Below are 26,811 nucleotides of genomic sequence, written 5' to 3'. Positions count from 1 at the left end.
CACCCCTGTAGAAAATGGACTAGCGTATGACACAACAAGCAATGAATTTATCATTTATTAATTGAGCAAATGTCTTCTCATGATTGCTGCCTGTAGTTTTATATGTACAATGTTATTTCCCACCGTAAATCCTGAGTTAAGAAAAGCCTGCTGGGTTTGGACTCTGCCAGGAAGAAGTAACTCCAAGTGATAAATGGTATAAATGTCCATTTTTGCATGCCGTGCTACATTTAGATAAATATTAATATTAAAGAAGACATGTATAATTACACCATTCAACTTTAAAGAATAATTTACTTTGGCAAATAAACTCCCAGAATGATGAGGATTTTCATTTTCTGTAAAGTTAATCAAATAATAAAGGACAATGAACAGTAGAACAGAAGAACCCTTGGCTAGACTAAGATGTTGCAGTTATTGCACATCCATGTATCCTAGAACATAATCATACAATATCCCCTTGAATATATCCTTTTATCTTTTAACTTACTAGAGTTGATTCAAATTACTGACATACATTTCAGGTTATGCAGTTTGATACCAGTCAAAATTTTATGCTACAATTATTAAATCCGAGAAAAAATGTAATCTCATATACAGCCACATTTCAAACTATTGAGGATTTTATTAAGCATCCTAAGAAACAGGGGCTTCTAGTCAGAAGAATTAATGTAAGCTCTGTTCACTTGCTTCATCATAACCCTTGTTTTGCTTCGTGGATGATCAGCCTTCATTTCTTTATATTTGTTTCTACCTTTCTCGGTTTCCTGGATAAAATCTGTAATGATGGTGTAAACAATTCACATTTAAATAAATAATTCTTTTAAACACAGTCTTTATTTTTTTATTTCATTATGTAGCTCTTTCTTTGATACATAATATATAAATACCTAATATTTTAGGTGTTAAATTCATATGAACTATATTAGTAAATTTCTATACAGAAGTAGAAGTCAGTCTAACAAACCAAGTAAGAGACAGAAGTAGAATAAGGAAGGTGAAAATAAAGCTTAAAAAGAATCAGTAAAAATATTTTTTATAAGCTCATAAAAATGAAAATTCTTGAAATTTTTATAGAAGAATAAATCCTCTTGGGCTACAAAATTACTAGATTCTTTTATGAGTTCAGGTTACTTAATGATATTTTATGTGCTACTTGCTTACTTGCTTGCTGTGTCCTTTTGGCAGAACATCATTACTAACTCAGTGAAATACGCCCAGGGTTAAGACTCCTTAGCTTTCATCCTGACTCTAAGGATACCCTGCTTGGCCCTTGTCTGGTTTGACCTTTCTGTCTGTTTTGCTTTATGGATGACTGAAGGATTTACAGCCAGAGATCTGGCTATGAAGAGCAATTATCACTTACTCTATATACTGCTTTTGTAACTCTAGATTTCCTGTATGCTGTGTATTTAAGTTTCCAAAGCAGTGAAATCTAGGATTTCATAAACAAAACACATAAACAAAACACATAAATAAAACTTTAAATGAAAGAAATAGCTATGCAGCAGTTAAAGATGAAAGTAGTATTTCTTAGGGCGAAACAAATTTTAAAACTCTAATTACAAGGGTAAAAATTGTCGCAATTCAAATCCTTGCAAAGGTAATATGTTTTCCTTCCTTGAGTTTTTCTTTTCTGGCAGCTTCTGCTGAAGAATAATCTTCTATCTGACCTGACATTTTCCTCCTTATTTGAACTTCGATTCTTAATCTCAGCATTTTTGTCTTTAAACAAAGAAATGGTTGCCTGAAAGTGGATGAAAAAGGTTTTGCTCATTCATTATTTATAAGCTTCTATTGTGATTCTTTTTTTTTTAATTGGAAACTTTCAACTGGTGTTGGTTATTGCTGATATGTGATAAGGATAACTGAAAAGCTTCTCAGTCCTGTCTGACAAGGATATATTATGAAAGTTAAGATTGCATTCATTTGCAAAGATTTTCTACATGATCCGCAACATGAAATGTTTCTGTATTTATTCTGAAGGAAATTAGCTTTCCTGACACTTATTGTAAAGGCATTTGAGAAAGCATTTCCAGTTATTTGGTAGATCGTTATTTCATGAAACAGCTTCCAAAACGAGTGAGACAGGTAGGGCAGGTTAGCAGAGACTTTGCAGGCAATTTGCACAGGATTTATTGAAATATGGGAAGTGTTCTCAGGCTTGGCATCAGTTTTCAGTCTCCAGCTTAAGTTTTTCGCAGCTTGTGTTTGGCCAGTCTTTCTACCCCTGACTTGCTCTCTGAACACTCTTGGCCACAGGATTGCTGTCGCTCAGTGCAGCACATAATCTCTTCAGCAGCCTTCCCAGGAGGCAATAGAGGGAATGAGAAAGAAGACCTAAGACCTGTCAGTGACAAATGATTGCTAGGTGACTGGCAGTGTAAAGTGTTAAAGAAAAGCATTCACTCTTAAAGTGAATTCTCTTAAAGGCAGTGTGAGCAGAAGCTAAATTGGAGAGAGACAAGCCTCAGGACACCATAATGTAATGTGTCAGAGCACCCTTCACTCTTTCTCTGGACTGAACCTATCAATGAGTTACCAATAGATTGCTAATGGTGAGCTTTAAGAGAGGTCAGACGTGTCTTTGAAAGTGTGAGTACTTGTGCAGTATTATGAGTTTTAATATCTAGATAATTGATATGAAATTTGAGATTAAACCCAAGTCAGCAGCCAAGCTCCACAGAGCCACTTGGTCACTCCTCCACCAGCAGGACTGGGGAGAGAATCGGCAGGGTAAAAGGATAGAACTCAGGGACTGACATAAAGACAGTTTGATAGGAAAAGCAGAAGCCATGCACACAAGCAAAGCAAAACAAGGAATTCATTCACCTCTTCCCATGGGGAGGCAGCTGTTCAGCCATCCCCAGGAGAGCATGGCCCCATCCCACATAACCCTTACCCTCCTTCTTCCTTCTTTCCCCACTTTATAAACTGAGCATGAGGTCATATGGCCTGAAATATCCCTTTGGTCAGTTGAGATCACCTGTCCCAGCTGTGTCTCATCCCAGCCTCCCGTTCACCTCCAGCCCCTTGCCAATGTGACAGTATGACAAGCAGAAAAGCCTTGGCTCTGTGTTAGCCCTGCTCAGCAGGAACAAAAACATCTCTGTATTATCAGCCCTGTGTCCATCACAAATCCAAAATACTGTACTAGCCACTGTGAAGAAAATTAACTTTACCCCAGCTGAAACTACCAGAAAATCTTTCCAAATTTTAGAGCCATTCTCATCTTCAAGTATTTCAGGTGCATGTGCACCATGCTTGGTTTCACCTGTTGGCAAACACTGTTCCAATATTCTTCTGAGATCTGATGACTAAGTATTCCCTATAGCTGCCAGCAGTCCTGTTGAGCTGTGATGCATGAATAAGGAGTAATGCTCAGAAAATAAGTGGTTCTGTTGTAGGACAAGGTTTAATAATATTGGTTCCTGAGACAGGCTGCTGAGTGCTGATTATGCAGCAAGATTTTCTAAAAGACTAAGCATCTAATCACTCCCACTGAATTAGGATAATGAAGCAAAAGGGGCATCTGGAAGGCAATGGGAGAAGGGATTGTCAAACTGATGTCACAGGAAGGTTTAAGGGACTGCATCATTTACTGTGTGGAGAATCAGAAGAGGCTATATAAAAAAAAATTTGAAAAACTTTTCAGGGAGGAGTCATGGAGGCAGCACCTTGTTTTTTCAGAGCAAACTAAGACCTAGGTATTTTTTAGGCTTTCAGCTATATGTAATGTTATTTTTTTTTCTGCTGATTCTAAATCAAGCATAGCCTGTGTTCTCTAGATGAGAAACCTCTGTGACCCTTAGTTATCTGGAGAATAGTCCATGCTAGGTTTATTAAATTTGCTTTAAAATTTATTTCATATTTGTTGGAAAGTGAATACTCATCACTTGCTCACATTTCTCTTTATAGTTTACATGGAACCCTAAGTTTATAAAGAGCTGCAGTGACATAACAGTGTTCTTAGTAGTGTCAAGCTATGGTAATCTACTGTGAGCTTTGAAATCCTTAGTCTTCATATGGAGCCATGTGGTTTGGGCACTGCAATGGTGTTACACAGACATGTAATTTGGCTTTATGGTAGCATAGACATAGTTTTTACATGAGTATATCAAAAAAGGCATATAGGAGTTCATGAATGGATATACACGATATTCATATCAATATACATATTTTCTGAACTTAGGATATGGTGGTTTATGGGGCCTTTATAAGCATAAATTTTACTGGTATAAACATTTTTATGTTGACTTAACTGCATCACTGTGAGGGTTATTTGCAGTCAGACTGACATAACTGAGGGTGCTATTAGCTTTAGATACAGTGTCGATGAAAGCTAGACAGCATTGTCTACATAGAGGAAAATAAAGGAAATCCATCTGGCCCATCTCTTATGCATTGCAAGTGCATTTCTCTCATCCTTAAACACTCTCAGTAGAAGCTGTCTTCATGATGTGTGAATAAGTACATTTGCAAAATGTGTTGAAAATAGAAATTATGAAATATAGTGAAAGGAACTGAAACTACACATAGTCATCTGGAAATTTTCAGTGTAAGTGGATAACAGACTGGCAATCATAATACTGCTGTGAATTTTGGTAAGTTTGTTTTATTCAGATGATATCAGTTGCAAGATGTTTTTTTGCTATTATTCAACAAGAGCATGTAACTACCTGATATGCTCTTGAAAATCCTCTGTACTAACTTTGTGAAATGTGAGCTAATTAATTAAGAGATAGTGAGTCAATTTGTGTGGAGTTGCTTAAAGTGGGCCATAAAACTCCGTAATAAAATATGTAGAGAAAAATCTTTCAATATACCTTTAAGAGTATTTTGTTGGAGGAAGGCTTTCATCTTGGCCATACAAGTAATCTATTCTGTGAAAATTAATTAACAACAAGGATTGTTTATAATTCTGTGAGAATTATAGGCATAATTTACAGTCACATTTTGTGGGGCAGTTTTATCTGGGTTGGTTAGTTTTTGTACTTTTTTGTCCCTCTGTGAAGGAACAGCTTCAGATTCAAGTGCTGAAATTTCTCTGCTCCTGTCATGGTAGTGACAAAAATTATCTCACAACCCCAGTACATTTTCCCTCATATTTTTCTTCTGCATTTTAATGTGAGCTTCAGTACAATATCTCGATTATGATTATGAAATGATCTAGTTAAAAAATAATAGAAGCACTACAGAAAGAAGCCAACATCATATTCTGAATATTCTGAAAAGCACTTTGTTGGTGTGCTTCTTTGAAGGAGTTCTACTCTCTCCTGTCCTTTTGTTGTTGAACACTCAGAGGTTTTGACAGATATGAGCTACATTATACAAATACTATACTAACTTCAATAATTCAGAATTTCCAAAGGAAACTGAAGGGAATGGCATATAGAAAAGTGAGCCTGCAGTTCCGTCCTTATCTGTATTGACCTGTGCAAGAGAGAAAAGTTCCACAGTCCTGTAGTCCTGTCTCTTTGCCTCCTTTAATTAATATTTGGAATTGGCTTTTTTGCTGATCAGCACTTAGGGATCTGCAAAACCAGCATCTGTAGTTGTCCTTGGTGGGAGAACAAAAGATCACAAAACACATTTTTTGTGTCTCCCCCTCAGCACCCCTGTAATCACACTATAAAATGGATAGTATATCCTTCCTCTCAATAAAAGTATGTTTTATTTCCCTCAGAGATTAATTTCCACTGTTGTCACTACCTTAAGATATCAAATATCTTTATGGCTTTTCTTGACTTCAATAAAGTGTGGCATGTCCTCTATGAACTGTCCTTTCCTGTTGGTAAGGGACAAGGCATGTGGTTTCCTGGTATTAAATACTGGGATTTTTTTCTCCACATTCTTGGGTTTCCAAGTCCAAAAATCTTGCTCTTCAGGCTTCTGTGGCAGCTTGTTTCTCCAAATACTGAGCTCCATTCCTACAAGAGCTAGCTCCTGGTAGCTGGTTATAGGATAGGCACATTCCCAGTGTTACTTCACCAGTAAAGGAAACCGTGTAAGAATTTATGAATGTCGAAAAGAAATGGCGTCGTCTGTCACATGAAATAATCACAGAAAAACGTCCTTAATTGCTGTACTTAATCAGACAACAGATTTAGATTTTTTTTTCTGTATGTTTTTTTTGTGTACGTTTCTCCACCTGTTATGTGCTTCCCACATCTCATCTAGTCCCAGTACTCTCCATACAGAAATGGTTGCAGGGCAATTATTCATTTCCCTTCCATGCTTGTCAGAGCTATGAGGCTTTGCTCTGAAGCTGGGGCTAGACCTACACCAAGGTGTGTGTCATCCCCTTTTGCTGTCAGGAGATGCTGTGGACTATCTGGTATCTAATATGCCCACTATATATCGATATGCATCCTGATGCTTTTCTCTCTTCTTTCTAGGTTGTGTTTTGATGTTTTAGATCTGCAGGTAACAGCTGTCATGCTAGAAATACAAATGGAAGCAGATTGGTTCTGGTTTTAGCATTAACCATTTTAGCTTTTAGATGGCTACTGGGAATATTTTACTGTTTAAGATTGTCAGGAATTGATTCATGTATCTATTTCACAGTAAATGTTCATTCTGTGACAGAAATTATAAACTTATATTCATTCCTAAGAGTATGTGATGCCATGTGGATGGGCTTTCTGAAACTGCTGATGGACACCAGGTGATTTTGCTTTTATTCCAAACTAGTTTTAGGTCCATCTGAGTGGGTCATGCTCATGGGAAAGGCAAATAAGTCTTCAGAACTGCAAACTCCAGCTCTTGATGTTCGTTTAATAAATGTCTAGGACCATCTGCCAGATTTGCAGCCCAGTCTACAATTTGTTGTAGACAGTTCTAAAAACATAACAGTATATATGAAAACATAACAGTAAAAATAGTGGTTTATGTTAAGGAAACTTTTGCCTCCTGTGGGCTCTCAGATTAGTATTAGTCAGACTGTAGACTTTACTAAAATGGAGCTAGCTGCTCTATTCAGCAGAGCTGAACAGGCAAAATCGCTTTGAGTGAGAAAGGAGAAAAAGTTAATGTAGAGCTGTTGGGTGAAATACAGTCTTTCCAAATTTGCCATCTAGCTCAAGATCATCAGCTCCCAAAATCAGTGTCACAAATAGGGTCACGAACTGGGAATTTAAATGTAAATTGGGTTGTGCCTGCCCAGACAGAGAGGCCTGAAAGGAAATTTTTGTCTCTGCTGAGCCAGCTCTTCAAAGAAATCTTTAGCCAATTGGCCTGTGGTTTGTAAGTCTCATCAAAATGTAAAAGTTTTAGTGTAAAAATGATAATTCAGTAAGCTCCTGCACTTCTAAGCCATACCAAAATCTCGACAAAAATAGCAGAAAATAATTGGTGCCAGATGTTACCGGAAGTGTGGGATAAATGCACGCCAGAGTTCCAGGTACAGTGGCCAAGGCAGCAAACAAACAGATTCCTCTATCTGCATACTCTATTCTGTTAGGTACAAGAATACTCCATAGATGTGATGACAGTCCCAAAATACCAGATGAGACTAACTGTAAAATTTTAACTCAAATGTGCATTGGTTTTAATTATATAACACAGTACGTTTTGCAGTCAGGGTACTAATGAGTCGCTAATTCCCAGTCAGAGTAAGAGATTTGATTCCCAGCATATCTGCTAACTAGCCAGTCTGCTCCATACGGGCTGGAGCCTGCCCCATGACTCTCCCGGGAAATACTTCACAAAGCAAGATGTCCTAATTGTTTAAATGGGAGGGGAATGTGTGATTTAGCTGTGTTTGTTCTCCCAGTAAAAATGTCCTGCATAGTGGGAGCCAGTAAGAAACTGTGTGATCTAAAAGCTGGAGATGACTGTGTCCAATAACGGTTTCCTGATTATGTAAATGAGTTCTTAAAAATGCTTTACATTTCTTTCAAGAACCAGAAATGTTTCTTTTAATGATGTTAGCTGTCTGGAATTATGATTTAATTATTCATGCCCTATTCTTTCATATTTCTTTTCCTTTTGACATACTGTCAAAAAAGAAAAAAATTGGTTAAATAATTGAGAACATGTGAACTGCCATAAACAATCACTCTTGTTTGTTTCTCTGCAGAACAAAAGGAAGTAAAGGTGGGAGAATACAATGCTGTGGATGACAAATTGGTAATAATCAACAACAGCATCAGGTTCCAAGGTAGGAGACAAAACTGGAAAGAGGTACAGGAGTGACATGAATTGCTGTATGTAGTTTGTAAGACTGTGTGCTCTTAAAAACTGTTTTAGGATTTTTAACATCAAATTCTGTGACACTGGAGAAAGTAAAAGGGAAAAATGCTTTAAAAATAACATTCTGAACAGAAAATTGAAGTGTTTTGATATCATATACTTGGTTTTTTATTCCAATGTTAGGGCAAAATCAAATTTATATTTGTATACAAATGTTCTTTGATATATCAAGAAGCAGGTTCTTCACCAATTGATAATGTTCAATGTCACCCCCATTTCCTTTTCCCCCCAGTTCATCTCACCTGAGGGGTGCTCTCAGGTTCCAGTGTTTGCGGACATGAGAAGGAGGTAGTTGTTTTTCTTTGGGAGGTGTCTGTTAGGTAGTTCCAAGATAGGTTTTCAAAATACCGAGGCTGACTTTAACATGGCCTGTGGCCAGAGAGGGTTTTCAGACCAGCAGCACTCCAAAGGTCCACAGCAGACATGGAGCTTTTCTTGCTGCATCTTCCTGCCATTTTCATCCCATGCTGCTCCAAACATGGGGACTTCCTCAGCCTTCTAGCAGCTGGAGTGCAGGCATACCCATGTTTTTCAGAGCCCATGGTCATGGCAGCCAGGTGTGAGCTGAAATGAGTTTTAAGGGTGTCTCCTGTTGAATATAGGCACATACATTATTTTCAAAGCAAATTTTTAAGATTTAATCTTAAGCTCTGCTATGGTGGAGTTCAGTGAGAGAAAGTGAAGTTGCCTTTGTGAGTTCTGTGTGGTTTTCCCCTGAGAGTTGTAAGGTGGATGAGTATCAAGCTGTTGTACTGTTGTACTCTACTACACCTTTCTCCAATGTCCCAACACCCAAGGTTTTCATGAGCATGGGTGGAGTTTCACCACAGTGATCTAATTCATGACTATTATTCTGTCTGGAGCTTTCCACCTTTCCTTCTGATATCCCTTGCTGGGCTTAAAAGAGCACAGATAAACTTCTCACGTGTCTCTGGTGAATGAGGCTTTGGAAATGAAGAGTGCAGAATTTGTCCCAGTTACCGAAGTCTGGGACCCAGCAGATTATTTTTGCCGCAAGGAGGAACTAATGATGTAGTTTAATACTGATTCAGAGCCATTAATTTCCAGAGAATATATGAAGTATGAATCAAGATACAAGAGACATCTTGCCTTTATGGAAAATATATAATAGGGAAAAGTCTCTGTACAGTCTTTTTTCAGGACAAGACTTCTAGGTCTTGATCTGACCACATCTGAAGGTGGTCCTTCCACCCATAACCTGTCATATACATATTAAGATGTATTATGTGACCCACAGTGAATCTTTTTCTTTGACTCATCTTAGCTCTTCATTGGGAAGGTTCAATGCGGAGGACACTGACTTCCAGTCAATATAAGAAGCCTAGTAACTAAATATTTGAAGTAGGGAGTAGTAAAAATGTTCCTGTTTAAACCATTGCATAAAATTCCACAGCAACAGGAATCAACAGGTTTGAATCACCAGTGCACAAACAAGAAAATAAATTTTGTGGACTCACTGTTTATATTTAATAAATACAAACCATCAATATACTCTGTAGAGTGTAGAAACAGTAAGGTGAAGTTTTATTTTTTAGTGTTAGTTCTTTTAAATCAGGCATGTGTCTTATTAGTTCTTTGTCTTGTTACTTGTCTAATTTTATGAATTGCCAGGGACTGTAAATATATGCAATGTGGAGGGAAAGAGGAAAATCTCAGGTACTTTTCTCTAATATTAAATCAACAAATGGTCCCTTCACTGCCACTTTTTTGTAATTTCCTAAAGGAATTTTTTTTTTCCTGAAAAGTTGGGCATAAAGACCAAAGAATAGCAAATTTCCATGGTCTGAATAGTTTCAACTTAACTCTTAAAGGTGAGGCTATTTTACTGTGCAAATACCTGAATATTCTTTTAGGTGCAAGGCAGAAGAGTGGATGTAAAATTTATCCACGGCAGCTGCCAGTCAGGTTCTCACAGCTCCGCTTCTGCAGCCGTGCTGTCAAAGGAGCTGCTCAGCCCTGTGGCCCTTGCAGCCCCATGGGAGAGCCGGTGCAAAAGGACAGGCTCGGGAACTGTAGGGCACACAAATCTGTTTCTGGAGGAAGACAGTGATGCAAAAGGTATTTTGCCAATCTTTTGCACCAAGGAAAAAATTAGTAAGCAGGTGAAATGGAGTGTGGGAAGTCAGGGATGCAGAGCTTTATTGCAGTTGTCAGAAAGTGATTCTCCTCATTAAACTGAGAAGCCTTTAATTAGTTGGAGCTGACTGTTGATGAAGTACACAACATTAAACATAGTTTCTAAGTTCAGACATTCAAATCCACATCTGCAAAGTGGATCTGTCCCTATAAAACTTTTGGTATCCATTTTCCCCTATTTTTTCCTTCTGTAGAATCCTGAGGGCACCAACAACTCTCCCTTCCCTCCTCCCAGGGCTTCCCCCACCATGCCCACAGCCCAAGGCCACATTTCAGCCCCAGGGCCATCAATCCTTGTCCCAGCAATGCTACACTAAGATCTCCAGCCAGGCTGTTTGAATTTGCTCTGGCAATGACAGTGGGCACAGAAATTATGCTTTCTGTTTCTACTCATTGCTCTGTCAATTGTTTCAGAAAAGCATAACCTCCTGGTAAAATTTACACTCAAAGTATGCATTTTAGTGTTTATTTACTTTAAAATGAGGCTAGTTAGCATGTATGTGGTTCTGCACTGGGGTTTGGTTGTGTCTTTTCTTCCAAAGAGGATATTTACCTGCTCCAGAAATGCAAATCTTCATGTCAATCAGTGTGACTAACATATGTCTGTCAAAGTCAATGATTTCAGCTACTGATGTGGTTCACAGTTGCTAAGTGTGCTAATTCAAGGTGTAGTACTTAGGTGAGGCAAAGTTTCTTGCAGAAATTCTACATCTAGTGGAGCTTTAGCCTTTTTTTTTCTTCTTGTAATTCTAGGACTTGAGCCTCCAAAGGACAAAACAATTATACAAGAGGAGCTGCGCAAAATCTCCCTGCCTCTCTACAGCATCCTGTCTGCCCTCACAATCCTAGGAATGATAATGGCCAGTGCTTTCTTGTTCTTTAATATCAAAAACAGAAATCAGAAGTAAGACATTCATGTTACTTCTATCACAAATTCTTTTATATTTAATGCCATGTTTGTAGAACCAGTCACGTATATCTATCTATCTATCTATCTATCTATCTATCTATCTATCTATGCACACAGATACGTAAGGAAAATGTACAGCTGTGGAAAGGTGGTATTTTAGATCTATTTAATTGAAATCACTGGGTAACATAGTCACATTAAAACAGACTGCATTTAAATGCTTTTATACTGTCTGAAAAGTGTAATTTTTCTATTTTATGTTTGACTGTCTGCTAATAATATTAACCTTAGCTAATTAATGCATCAGTAAAAGATGAGGTCTTTTTACTAAGCATTCAAAAACCTGAAACAGTGCTAAACTTTATAAAACAACAAATACTGTGCATGCCTTTACTTTTCATGGAGTTCTAGAAGAGTTATCTCTTTGCCTGCTTAGAAAAAGCTCTTCTTTACTCTTCTTTATTGCTCTAGTAGCCTAGCAGTAATCTTTTCCTCTTTAATGCACTATCACCTTTTGTCCATAGACTAATAAAGATGTCCAGCCCCTACATGAACAACCTTATTATCCTTGGAGGGATGCTTTCTTATGCATCTATTTTTCTTTTTGGTCTTGATGGATCCTTTGTCTCCGAAAAGACATTTGAGACACTTTGCACAGTAAGTAATTCCATATATTGTAGTTCAATTCCAGTTGAATTCAATCTTACAGGAAACCCTGTGAGAAATGCAAACAGAAAAATTCAGTAGTTGGATGTGTCATTCCATTAAATCACTGATCCTCATTGTTCTTTCCTGGGATATTTTCTGGGACCAAATTCTAAAACGTGAACAAAACTTCATTATGGTGGTGGTTGTTCTTGTTATTGTTGTTGTTATTATTTTTTATAGAAAGCTTCAGATGCATTGACCTCAGACTGAAAGGGTAGATGTATATTCTTGTTTTGAAATCAAATCTAGAAAAATGATTTACTAAAGGTTGTGTTTGTAGCCTATGTAATACCTGTAAAGCTACTGTGTTTTCTGTATACATTCCATATGATTTTAAACTACATGAATGCTGCTTGTGTAGATCTCTTTAGTCAGTCTCTTTGGCTGATTTTCCAAAGACTTCTATTAATATTTCCAGGCTACGCTATAAATTCTCAAAAGCCTAGATCCATAGAGAATACATTCTAGATAAATCAAAACAAGCAAGTCTGAAACCAAATTAAAAATGTCCACCTAGAAACTTGTCTTGTTTGGTGTAATATGCACTTACTTTGACTTACAGAGAAAGTCCCGAAGAGAGGGATAGGGCAAGAACTTCACTGCAAGAATACTCCTTCCAGAAGCAGTACAAAACTAGTCTATAACTCTGTGAATACGATGGGGCCAATAGGAAATGGAAGATGGCATAATCCATTTTTTATCCAGGAGTTATGCCCTTTTGTATGAAGTAGCTTCTGATGGAGCAGAAGTGTCATTAGGAATCTATTGTTGATGTCAATCCCCACTGTTTTTTCATCCTCCATTCAGAAGGATCTAGTGGCATGGGACACAATTTTTAAGTCTTGATATCTGCTCTTGAGGGGCTTGTATCCAGAGCTCCTGAATTCCCTGCCAGGCTGCCAGGCCATTGTATGGCTGGGCTGCAACCCTCCTATGGAAGCAGCCATGTACTGTTGAGCAGAAGGAAAGTGGGATCCAGAGGTACTAATCAGCATCTGTCTGTTCTAGGAAACAAATTTCCAACCAAATGTAGCTTTATAAGACTGAATTTGAGTCCTTCTTTACATGTGAAACAGCTCAGTCTTAACTCTAAAAAATGAACCAATGTCCAAAATCCTGTGCCTCTGAGCTAGAAGATTTCTTCTATCTGATTTTTCTCTAATCTGCCTCTCAAAATGTAATCACTAGTCTCATTTTCTAAATGCAACAAAATGTTACTGTGGGCTACTTATTTAGTCTAATCCTACATACCTCTTTTCTTTACTCCAATTTGTGTTTGTAACATTATGTTAGGTCTGTTTGTCTGCCATAGAGGGATAGATCTTCACTTGAGTAAAACAATTACTGGGCTTTAGTGACCAATAAAAGAAAGTGTTGAAGGAGAGTGCTGTGCCCTAAAGTCAAACTTTGATTAAGAATTATCACCTCATGCCTTAAGCAGAGATTTTTTTTTTTTTTTTTAGTTAAATGCTGTATAAACAGAGCAGAGTCTGAGATTTCTTCTCAGTCTTGGCTTTCCAGGTTTTCAGTCCAGTACAGAAGCATTTCTGATTGTGTTTTCCTGTGCATGGCTACTAATGTATCTTATGAAGCCCAGCTCTGTCAGCAATTAGTACTATAGTCATAGATGCTACAAATCCTTCAGTAGCCACTGATAAGGAAGGTTTTTTCAACATCCTACACATTAAAACAATTATTTTAAATCTTTTTCCTCCAAATATATTCTTTTAAATGGGATAGCTTACGCTTCTCTTAGATATCATCTCAACATGGTGAGATACATGGTCAACCATACACTGTGGCAATGTGCTTTTATTGTATCTAGAAAACTCTTAATTAATGCTGGGAAATTCATAAATATGGGAGGCAAAAGCACTTACCTGTTGAACAACTTTTCTCTCTCTCCTCCTCTCCTCAAAACATGTAACAAGTGCTGGGTACATTGTGTACATTTGTCTCCATGTCACCAACATCTCAGTTCTCATATGCTTTAGTGGTTTCATAAGGTCTGCTTACAGATACCAGTGCTTATAGGATCAGGCCAGAACAAATTTCTCTTCATCATCCATCTGCCTTGAAATGAATTATTTTTTTTACTCATTCTAGCCATGAGAGATTAGTTTAAAATTCCCATTTCATTTCAGACTGTGGCTTAGTCTTAAAAGAGCCAATTACAATTAAGAGTGATCATAAAAAACCATTCAGGCAAGTTGTCAGGATGTAACAACTGTATCTCAGACACAGAAGAGCCATATGTCAACAAAGGGAGATACTTTTTTGGAAGGGAAGTAAAAGTTTTCATTCAAGTTTTATAAGCACATGCAAAGCTATAAAGCTGTCATTAGTGTGTATACCCTGTCCAAGCCAAGCAATCACCCTCATTGTCTTCTGCATTTCAGAAGTGATAAGATTCACCAGAGTAGCAGTATATACACAATAGCCAGTGTACTTAATTGGATATGTTCTTTATGGTCTCTGTTTAAGTTCTGACTATTTTTGGCCAACTTATAGGAGGTCCTTAACACTTCTGTGTTTACTAAGGTGTTCCTGCCACAGCAAGGGGATTGGAAATAGGTGGTCTTTAAGGCATATTACATTCCAGGCCATTCTATTATTCTGTCCTCACAAATTCAGGAAAATTGGTTTCCACAATGTAGGTATTACATTCAACTCTGTTTCGTTTGTTTCCTCTAGAGAATGTTGTTTGTAATGCTGTTTGGAGGGTGAAATGCTTTGCAACATCAGCTCTTTTTTTACTTTTCAACAGTTTATGTCTATATGTAACATATGCCTAATGCTGTAATATTCCAAGGACACTGAAACATGACCCAGAATTACACCAGTAACACCTGAATGGTTCAAAGGATTTATTTGCTAAGTTGTACTACCACTTGCCACTCTGTAAGGCACTGGGTGTAGGAGGAGGTGGTCTATAAGTCATTATGTTGAAACATAGAAACAAGTGTTAAGCGTAGTTAAGAGTCAGCAAAGCACTTTAAACATATAGTCAAATAATTTGCTGAGTAAGGGTATTATATTAGTCTTTAAAATTATAAAATGTGGACTTTGTGACAGAGTGATAGAGTGGATAATTTGTTCCCAAACACACTCATTTTTATCTTGGTATGCCCATTTTCTATGGAAAAGTAATCAAGTATATTTAAATACATAATAATTCTGTGTTTTCGTAGTAAGAACTCGTAATAGCAAATGTAGCATGATTTAGTTCCATGTCAGAATTAGAGATTAGGTATCATATTTTATAACTCCAATTATATGGAATTAAAAGGATCCAGAGAAGTGAGTTCTGAGAAAGTGGTCAGTGTATTATTGAACCATTAGATCATGTCTTACTTAATAGCAACTTTATTGGTTGTACAGCACAAGAAAAAGCAATAAAATATTTCGTTACATCCATAGGTATGCCAAAGTACAAAGTGTTTCAGAGAGAGAGAATGAGAATGATTTATCTTTGTTTTTAATCTCTGTATCACCATGGTATCATAGCAAAAAAACCCCCAAAAAAACCCCCAAAAAACCCCAAACAATCAAACAAACAAACAAAAAAAACCAAACCAATAAAACCAACCAAAAAAAAAAGGAGAAGTTAGAGGTAAGGGTGTGAAATGAGATGTGGTGCCAACTGGAAAAATGCAAGCAAGTGGAAACATCTTTGAAAGCAGTCATTATATGGAAGAGAGACTCAAAATTAGCAATGCTAGTGACATATCCTATGAATAGAGTTTAAGGTGACATACTAAATAGAGATACTTAAAATAGAGAGAATATTAGATAAGATCATAACGTTTAGACTTCTGAAATATATTCCACTGAGAGTTTCATGTTTTAAGATGAGTAATGTTTTTCCAAGTTCTAACTGCTATGGAATGAAAGACTACTATGGTCCTGAGGATGACCATGGTCTTCTCTGTTATGCATCTTCCTCAAGTAAGTAAATCTAATTATTAAGTTGGTGCTGAAGGTGTTTTAAGTACTCCACATTGCTCTGACCCATAGTTCCACAAAAAAAGGCCTGGTTCATTGGGTAGTAGTAGAGTGAACAGCTCTTCTCTTCAGTTTTGATAGTTCTGATGTGTAGCAGGACTTTCTCCTGGGGAGTGTGCTGCGCTGGGTCATTGCAGTGATTGGAAAGGAACAAATGATCTGTCCTGATTAATTTAATATCGGTTCATGCTTTGATAGGAGATATGTATTCTACAGATAGAAAATGCATTTCAATATCCTTTACACTCCAAAGTGTTCTGCAAAAGTGTCACATAAAACATAAGAGGATTTAAGTCTTGCAATTTACATAGGCACTAAAATGAAGCATGCTTTGTCTTGTCCGTCTCATTAGTTAGCATAGTGTATATGCATTGCCAAAGCCAGGCAGATGTTCTGTGATTTCAGGTGATCTCACTGAGCCTGGTCAGTGTTTTGGCTTGGATGAAGTAAAAAAAAAACAAAAAACCACACATGAAAGTTTTTGTACACTGCAGACTGTTCTCAGGCTCTTAGGTTTTAGTTGGTTACTCTCAGCCATGATGTGGGCATTTGGAAAAACTCTTTGTATAGAAAAAAGAAACCAAACAGTGGGGTGGGATGGAGAGACAGAGAGGAGAGAGTACAGACCACTGATAAAGTCCAGCTCACTACTACAGTGTGTATGTGACTACCCAGAATTTTTGTTTTTCTCAGAAAAACATCTTGATTACATGTGCATTCATGGCAGCAGTAGATGTTATAGACCTTCTATCTTCTCAAAAGTGCATTTTAAAATGTGACCTTTAAATGTGTCCAAATATTCAGACGTACTTAGCATTTTCAACAATATTATTCTTAATCATGGGTCATGAACCCTTTTGACTCTGTGCCTTGCAACAACATGAAAGGCAGGGTTTTTTTCTTTACTGTTGTTTTTTGGGGTTTTTTTTGGGGGGGAGGAGGTTATATTCTTATATCTGCCATGCTGAGAGAACAGCTAGGCAAGGTGGAACTCCATGGTCCACATTTTACCCTTTCTAGGGAAACCCTGAACCTACGAAGGCTGGGGATTGCAATGTGATATAAGAGTGGAGAAAAAAAAACCACATTAAACAGAGACTTATAGACTGTACTGAGGAACAGGCAGGAAAAGACAATTGTGATCTGTTATGGAACAGGTTCCATGCTGGGAATGGGTTCCTAGGGACAGAAGCAGACTGCAGTGTGAGGGGGATGGTGGGCAATTTGCTGAAACTCTGAAAGCTGGCTGAGTGCAGCTCTACAAGGAGGGACTTGCCTCTGGTAGTAAAGCAGGGAGAGGGAGAAGATGCATGAACCTTCTGTCTTTTTATTTATTTCTGCTTTGTCTTTGCTTGTAACTTTGCGTTTTCTCTTTTTAACCAAGTTTGAGGCAACAGACTGAAAGGAAAACATGGGCAGCACCACCACTAAAGCTGTGGTTTTCTCTGTGGGCAGGAAGCACTTGGACTAGACCCTGTGCTACCAAACAGCATGCGGCCTTGAAGTTTGGATAGCTGATGATGTGATGCCCTTTATGACAATTCATGCCCTTTATGCTCTTCAGGCATTCCCCAAAACTCAGGCTTTTGTTTTGGTTTGTTGGGGGGTTATTTTCTTTTTTGGCAGGGAAAGGATATTTCCTGTCTTTAGACTTTATATTTGCCTAATTATTTTGCTCAAATTGTTTCCAGTTTTGGCCAGAAATTTAAAAGAAAATCCAACAAACAGACATTCAACTTCTGTTGAACTGCAAAAGGATTTAGACCTCTAATCTACTTCTTTTGTCTCTGGAAACCAGAGGCTTTGCTTGTGTTTTTCATCTGGCCTTTTTAATTTTGTGTGTATTCTTCAGTTTATTTCCTACTTAATTGTTTAGCTGTTAATTTTAATCTCCCTTTTCTGTATAATCATTTCCATAATTGTTCTCACTGTTGTTCAGTCTGAGACTGATCTCATTCCTATTTAATTCAAAAGCAGTTCTGTTACTGAGTTCGACATGAGCCTGATCAGCTTCTATTTTAGCAAATGACATTTTCTTGAGGGTAAAGAAAAAAGAGTGCAGAAAAAAGTTATAAGGCTGAATAGATCCTAGAAACAAAATTATGTCATATACTGAAGCAAATACACCACAACCTTGCCAGAGATTTATTAAGGTAATATTTTGAGAATGTTTTCCTCTCCTTCAGTAGAAACAGCAGACAGTGTTTAAAGCCCCCTTGTAGAAGCAGGAGAAATGATAACATCTTTTACGCTATCCATAGTTAGTCTAACTCTGAAAAATGATCTGAAAGATATTAAGAAATCACTACAGGAGATCTCACAGCATGTGATGAACCTCTGTATTTAATTTATGTGAAAACAGCAGGATTCAATTCTCTAACATTATTGCCTCTTATGCTTTACAGGAATGTATGCTGGTGCCACACAAATTCTAAAAAAATGAGCTAAAAGTCATAAAAAATTGTCCAAAATGTCTGATATAAATGAGAAAAGTACAATTCAAAGGGGTGAATTCATCCTTTGGGGTCTGCTTGTGCTCACACTGTCAATTTTGCCGTCATCAATAGGAGCAGAGCCATAGCCCAGTGAAAACTTGTTGAGATGACACTTTTTTTTTTCCTCATAATTACCCATTATGTCCCCAGTTTTTCAAGAAAAATAGAAGGTGCTTAATTTCCAGCTCCTGCATATTCCACAGAATTCAATACAATTTTCCACTTAAAGACAATTGTGTTCTCCGGGGCTAACTGCACATCGTGGTTTATTCTCACATTTGTTCCTTCTAAGTGCCTAAATCTAGTACTGAGATGCTACCAAGCTTCTCAGCAGTAATGTTCAGCTGCAGCCTAACCCTCTGGGCACTGCAGCTTCTACCCAGGGTGTGTAGAGCTGGCTCATTATTGGTATTCCTTAAGTGAATCAGTCCAAGTTTCATAAACAAAGCTGGAGAGTTGAGTGTCAAGTCCTATAAAAGAAAGATTTCCAAGTTTTATTTAAAAAAAAAAAAAAAGTCTTGAAGTGGGGAAGAGTATGTTTGCACGAATCTTAAACCTGAGTGATTCCTCTGCAGAAACATAATCTAAATGATTTACTAACTGAAGGAGTTCTCAAAGAACCAAGCAGTTTCACTAGCCCATTCAAGTAACTGTTATTTAAAACAAAACAAATCAGCTAGAGAAGTGATAAGAAGTTTGAAGTTTTTAACATATCACAAGACGGTTCTTTGTGCTGATACTTGGGTTTCTTTATTCAACACTCTGAGTCTTTAATCTCATCTTCTTTTTTTTGCTTGAGATTGGCAAACTGGATTAATATAGAATTAACAAAGCTGCAAAATGAAGAAACAAGAGTGTGTAGTGTACTCAGTTCAGGTGGTTATATTTTTTTTCTTTCAATTTTTTTTTTCTTTTAATTTAACAAAGCAGTAAAATGCATCACTTCCTTGATCAACTACATTTTGAAACTGCTATTTCATGAACTCAAGATCTTCCCAAGCATTACTTGCCAGATTTTAACTGTGTGGTCTTCTGAATGCGTAGCTAGTGGTGGTAAAATAAAGGAAAATAATGGAACTTCTTCAAAAATGGAAGTTTTAACTTTTCATGAATTCAGTTCATTTTCCAAGATTTTATAATTTTATAATTATAAATTATAATTTATAATTTATTTTATAATTTTATAGATAATTGTAAATGTACTAAAATAGAATATTTAAAATTAGTTCAAATAATATTGTTGTTTATTTGAAAGTCAACAGCACCTAAAATGTTCGGGTTATTCATAAGATTCATCCTTTGAATATATAAAAAGAGATTTTTAATTCTTTTTTCAGAGTGTTTCTGGCACTTCCACCACTTACAAATTTCCCCTTACTAACACATTGTTCACAATAATATGGCTTCCTTTATTAATAATGAGTGGTAATATTAGGTAACTTTTATGTCTGTTACACAGATTTATCATTAGTAACCACTTCACCATTCCCATAATGAGATGATGGGAGAAGCTCAGATAGATTTGAGTGAAGATATCAAATAGCAGCAAATATAGACCAGCCAGCTAAATCTCAAGGTTGAGAGGAAATAGGATTGAATTTAGAGTAATTTTACATGAGATTGTTAACCTATCTGTTCTTATTATGTGGCATAAGAATTGTCTTCCTTGAAAAAATAAAAGGTGTTTTGCACCTTATGGATGGATTAAAAATAGAGGGGCTTTACTGCCAAAGGAAAATAAAAAGTAATCTCCTATGAGATGTAAGGAACATCTTGTTCCTAGATGCAGTGACTCTTTAGCTGAAACTTACAATATTTGTTTAAAGTTTAATATTTTATGAAGGTAAGGGTTTTTTAAAAAATAATGGTCATATCTGTTTCAAGTCTGGAACATTATCAGAAAGATCTCTTTGTGGAGATAGTTTCAGTGTTTACTGTTTGTCAACTGTGCTATCCACCAGATAAATGTTTCTTAGGTTTATTTAGTTACCACAGTTAAGGTACCTGTAAGAGCTTCTATCAAGTATTTTATAAAAATAAAAAATTCCTGCATTGTGTTTTCAAAAATAAACCCTAAACCAAAATAGTGTAGTACCTAAAAAGAAAACAGACAAAAGAATCTTCATTTTACTATCTGGGTAGGAATACTTGATTGTTGTAAACCAAATTATATAATTTTCTTTGACACTTGCATGTTGTCTTTGAATTAAAGAGAGCAAAATATTTGTAAGACATATTCAAATAGTAAACACATTTTATTAAAAAAAAAAAAAAAAAAAAGGGAACCAAGACATATAAGCCGATAATTGAAAGTATATCCTAAAATAATTGAAGCATCAAGATTTTTGTAATGACTCAACCATTTAATAAAAAAAGAAAGAATTTTTTCAGGTTTTGTGTCTAGTTAGGAGCAGCTATTTGAATCTAAGTCTTGCCTACTGAAGAGACATTCTCCTGCTTGTTCAGTGGTTACTGAGGGAAGGATGGTTTTCTTCAGCTTCTGGCAAAATACATTGTTAGAAACATCCAACATGAGAGAATTACTGATAAATTGTATGACATCATGGACATGCTCCTCAATTACTGATATTTTTACCATGTTCTTTCAAACAAGTAGGTTATGGAGGTATGATACATTTAAGAATATAAATGAGCAGATATAAGAATTTCAGAGACTTTTGCTGTTTTCTAAATTTTTCATTTTGCCAGCTGCATTAATGAATTATAGCAGACAAATTTGAGGTAATTTTCTTCAAAATTAAAAATTTATTTTCATCTGAAACTTACCATCTCCTTCTTATCATCAATGATCTCATTTTGACAAAGTCTTGGTATATTTAAACTAGAATGTTTCCAATACGGACAGTTATGTTATTCTAATATGTTTAATCCAAATCAGGACTACATAATTTTTTTTAATCAAACATGCTAGAAATAACATTTTTCTGAATATTCAGTTAGAAACATATTATGAGCATAATTGAATTTATTAGTATTCCCAAGAGACAATTACTGTTTCAGTGAGAACAAAACAGAGTCTTATTAGAGACACGAAAATACCATGTATCTGTTTGCCAAATATACCACTAAGCTGTACACAAAAGAGCTGAATACTTATTAATAGCAGCAAAAGGATTGAATGCTAAGCATGGTTATTGATGTGAAGTCAAAAAAAATGTAACTGGCTAGTGTGAACATGATGATATGAAAAGTATTTTTAAAATCCCTCAGAGTTGATCTAACTGTGGTTTTACTGAAGCATAATGCAGGATAGTGCATATCAAGTGCATATTAATCAGCAAAGACTTGAAAAATATTGAAGTTAAAAATAATGCTTTGCTGACCTAAATATCTATTTCTTTTTTCTATATCTTGTTTGTTTGTTTTGGGGTTTATTTTTCAATATCACATTCAAGAATGTCACAAAGTGGCAAAACTTCTGTAGTTTGAATCTAATCACAGTTATTTTACTGGTTTTATTAATAGCAAGATTAACCAGCCATGAGTCAACTCTACATTCAGGGTCATTATCAGCAATGCAACAAATAAACCACAACATTAGATGACTCTAAGTCATTAATATAGACATACAAATATCTAAACAGTCCTCTATACACAATCACAATATTTTCAAATGTTAAGACTCATGGTGCTCCATGTACTTTTTATATAATCCTAGAATGGCTTTTGTCAGAAGGTACTTTAAATATCATCTAGTTCCAGTTCCACAGCCATGGGCAACGATGCCACCCATTAGACCAGGCTGCTCAAAGCCAAATCCAGCCTGGCCTTGAACACTTCCACAGATGGGGCATCCACAACTTTGGGCAACCTCTTCTAGTGCCTCACAGCTCTCATAGTGAAGAAACACTTTTCTCTTACTAATTCACCATTTTCACATTCAACATGTATCTTATTTGTTTATTTTAAGCAATTGCAGTAATCTTATTGCTTTTTCAATAGATTCTGAATGAGTGTATATTTTTTTTCTTTTCCCTTCCCTTATATGTAGTAACTAAACACTATTAAAAATCAGAATTTGTTTTCCTCAGAAAATTTTGTGTAAAAAAGATCATGTTCTGAATACAAAAATGGAAATTCTGGAAAAGTCTGGAAAGGCAAAGAATAGACAGCATGTATTTATATATGAAACATTTAGATTCTTCCTAAGGTTTATCTTAGATGTCAGTTTTTTAATCTTACTAGAACACCTCGTTTCTCATCAATATGCATATCCTGAAATTACAAATTAAAAATCCCAAACTCTCCAGAAGTTAGATGAGAAACTAGGCTAGTTTCTAATGCAAGGCATTGCCTTTGGGTTCTCTGAAGAATATTTCCCAAATGCTTTCTTAGAACATCCTAGTTTCTCTAAATCAGGTTGTTTTTTTATATCACAGAACAGCTCTGCTGGCTAAGCATGCATGGTCAACATGGCCAAAAGAAGTCTGGCTTTCCTTTTTTCTCGCTTTCCTTTCCCTGTATTTAGCCATTGTTTCTCCTTCAGTTTTTTCATCTGCAAGGTACAGTTCATTGTTTTTTTACTCCTTTGTTCAGTTTTGTGCAGTCTCCCTTTTTATGGGCTGGTGCATGTGGAGGCTCAAGAAGGAGGATGAGGTTATTCCTCCTCTTTGTGATTTCTCCGACTCAGCTATTGGCTTCCAATTCCATGCTGTGCCTCTTGCATGGCCTCCTACCTGCTATGCTTTTGTAGTCTCTGATCCATCTTTGGAAAGAAAATGGCCTGTTTGGGGAAAAAAGAGTTTTCAAACAGCCAAACTTGCATGCATGGTAACATAAACAGAAACTTCCGAGGAATTAGAGAGAGATGTAAAGAGTTTACTGCAAGTCTGAGGGTTACTGTCCCAGCTCAAACCAAGTCTGAAAGTGAGGGCCTGTGTACAAGATGCTATGCAAAAAAGCTTTTCTAATCCATGTTCTGTTCTTCTTGGTCAATTAGAAGATTTTATATTAAAAAGAAAAATAAAAAGAAAGGAGCTTAGTCTCTTTTTTATGCTAAATACATAAATTCTATATTAGTTTTAAAATCTTCTGTTTTGTATGTGTCAAAGCTGTGGCCAGCTCAGGTCCTATTACACCATTGCTCTGTGCAAGCTCACCACCTCCTTTTTCTTAGGCCACATTTGCAGGAATTATCATTGACTCAGGTATTGCTCCTGAGGCTTGCCAACCAAAACTGTGTTCCTGTTTTGGCATTTTCTCTCGCAGGATAATTTAAAATCTGTTGTTCTTATCTTTCCAGGATGCTCAGGTTTTTCGCCGAGTGATGCGTATCTCACATAGTACAATCTTCTCTTACTTAGTCTGAATTACATCTCTTTTTCTCTGTTCATTTCTGTTCAAAATGTAGGTGTTAATATTAGCTCCCTGAGTGCTTTTTATAGTCTGTCTCTTGAGTTTCTCCATTAGTTCTCTTCTCTATCTGCAAAGAACACAATAAAAGTAAAAAAAAAAACCAAAAAAACCAAAAAACCAACAACAAAAAACCCAGACCAAAACAAAACAAACAGAACAAAAAAAACTAAAACAAAAAAATCCCACAGAGAATATTTTAAGAGATTTGTGTGTTTATATATGAAAGAGATAGTTAATTCAGTATCCAGATTTGTTTTGGTTTGGGAGGGAATGGACCAATGAGTAAAAAAGAAAGCAAGCAAGCAAGCAATGAGAAATTACTAAATACTAAGTTTTGTGAAGTTCTTCAGATTTTTTTTTTTCCTCAGAGTCTTGACAAAAAAATTGTCTGAAATTATGATATCTAAGTAACTCTGTCTTCTTTTTATGTACATACTTTTTTAGGTCCGAACATGGATTCTTACAGTGGGATACACAACTGCATTTGGAGCAATGTTTGCAAAAACGTGGAGAGTCCATGCAATTTTCAAAAATGTAAAAATGAAGAAGAAGGTGAGGGGAAATAGATTCTTTTCTCGTTAACTTGTTAATACAATTTTCTAATTGCTTTCATACCTATCCTGGATGGCCGTAGCAGTGGTGACTGTTCATGTGTCACATCCAAAGATCCTGAATAGCTTGATATTAGGGCTTTTTGGTTTCTTGTTTAGTCTCTGAGAGTTGGATTCAAGCACCAGCCCTCCAGTCTTTATAATAAGAGGTGGACAGTGGAGTTGGCTGTGAAATGTCAAAGTGAATTTGGATCTCAGCTCCCTCCTAGTATGCTAGCTAATGAATTAGCTAATATGAAGCTAATGCTTCAGCATCCAGAGGTCTCCTTCTGGTAGATGCATTTTATGAAATGTTTGCTGATCATGACTGGCTGAGACATGGGTGTTACCTGCAAATTTCTCAGAGATTGGTGTTTTACTCCTTTGAGTAAATTGAGGATGAGGCAATAGAAAGTGCTGCTTACAGCTTCCTGTTTCTAATTATCATTGAAATTGCATAAGTTTACTCTAAGACTGATCAGACTTGAACCACAATAGCTGTCTGCCATTTTTGGCACAGCACATTTTCTGTAAAGGATTAGGCTCAGCTTAGGACTAGTGCAGCTCTTCATGATATTTTTCCCATTAAGCTTCTTTTCATACATGAAGTACTTTTTATCAGATGATTTTATTAAAAAATGGAAAAACACTGAATGGAAAACATTTTGCTGGTAAAAACCTCATGAGAAATGTGCATGCAACAGAAAACCAAAATTAATATTTTTATAGAGCGAGCAGAAGTGCCAAGCACAGCTCCTATGTGCATCTGAATAGTTTTATTCTAATAAACAATAAAGAGTTATATATAACCAAATTAAGTAAAACTATGTTCCAAAACCTTGTCAGATGCCTCTGTTTTCCCCTATGTGTGGTCATAAAAGAGCTCTATTGTTAATTATTTTTTTGGTAGCACTATGCTATTTTCCACAATTACAATATGTAAGGAGTCTGTCACAATGGGATAGATCATTCCCTTAGAAGGAATGGACTTTAGATAGACAGGGAGACAGTTAACTCAGTTTCTAAGAGGATTTATGTCTGAGGTTATTAAGGAATTACATGCTGTGTCTGGAACTGGATCTATTACTCTGGCACCACAACAACACAACCACCTAGTACTTCCCCCTCCTATTCAGTCATGTCAGGTTTGCTCTAGTTCATTATCATTCTTTGTAAAAAATAATGATGAATAAATACAAAATATCTTAAAACTAACTAAAATTATAAAAAATTTCTACACCAAAACCAGGATACTCTGGGTCGAGTGAAATGCAAACCCTCCTTTTTGCACATGTGTGAAGAGCCCACTGTAACATACCAGTTTATACTACCACAGTCTTTTACATATTTGTTTTTAATTTTTTTTTCAAGGATCTTACACTTCCTATATTAAAGTTTTTTAGCAAAGATGAACCAGGATTTTACCTTCCTGAGAAATGAAATTTTACATTGGAAATGTGTTTTCATCTATATCGGTACAAATATTTTTAAATTAGTGAAGTTGCACAACACAAGACACTACAGTCTAACACATAAAAGCTTTTACTTCATAAACCTTTATTATCCTCAGAATTTTATAATTTCTCCACTACATACTATTTCAAATGAGAGTGAACAGGTACTTCAATGGACTGTCACTGAGATTTTGTCTCCTTTTTTTTAAACATTACATTTTAGCTCTGCAAGTTGCTATTCAATATTAAATTTCACTATCTGTTACTTAAATATAATCCTCAAATTCTGTATTGCCCCTGTTCTTCAAGGGGCTCATCACCAGCTGCAAATTGCAATTGATTATGCATAGCTAGATATTATAAATTATTTAAGATCTTTATTTAAGATTAAAAAGACACTGACCAGTATAAAGGTCAAACATCTGGATGGTGACCAATGAGCTGCTTTGCTCTGAGTGAACAAACATCAAGGCTATTAGGCCACCTTCTTCAATATTCTGAAATTAAGTCAATAATACATTTTGTTCTGTAAACTTTAAAGAATTCTTTATTTAGATATCTCACTCCAAATCACAGGCATGAATCATGAAGTACAACAGTTTTCTTTATGTAAAACAAATCAGCTGTCCATGATAAGTGTTTACTAGTCATATATTTTCTGTCTTTTATTTGCCAGGATAGATAAAATGTTTTTAGGAGTTGACTGAAAAACATGGCATTCTTTACTTATGTCTTGCAAGAATGACATTTCCATTTTCTGCAGATGTGGTTTACAGCCAAAGAATTTTCTTTCTTTCTATGGATGCACAGAAAATAGAATTTTTTGCAAACAATATCCAAACTGACAAATGCACAAAGGTAGT

General features: G+C 36.1%; 1 protein-coding gene across 1 annotated transcript in view; it reads left to right on the top strand.

The window, feature by feature from the left end:
- The window catches only part of GABBR2 (gamma-aminobutyric acid type B receptor subunit 2), a 458,385-nt gene that overhangs the window by 290,765 nt on the left and 140,809 nt on the right, over nt 1–26,811 (top strand). The window contains exons 10-13 of the mRNA XM_005517349.2: nt 8,081–8,161; nt 11,164–11,314; nt 11,845–11,977; nt 24,349–24,456. Of these exons, the coding sequence (XP_005517406.1) occupies nt 8,081–8,161; nt 11,164–11,314; nt 11,845–11,977; nt 24,349–24,456 (473 nt within the window). The remainder of the gene's footprint in view (nt 1–8,080; nt 8,162–11,163; nt 11,315–11,844; nt 11,978–24,348; nt 24,457–26,811) is intronic.

The sequence above is a fragment of the Pseudopodoces humilis genome, chromosome 1 (genome assembly GCF_049639895.1).
Source record: "Pseudopodoces humilis isolate 2021_Gansu_Grassland_sample_001 chromosome 1, ASM4963989v1, whole genome shotgun sequence".
NCBI classification, from domain to species: domain Eukaryota; kingdom Metazoa; phylum Chordata; class Aves; order Passeriformes; family Paridae; genus Pseudopodoces; species Pseudopodoces humilis.
Note: the sequence above shows the minus strand (reverse complement) of the source record. Positions and strands in the feature narration are given on the sequence as shown.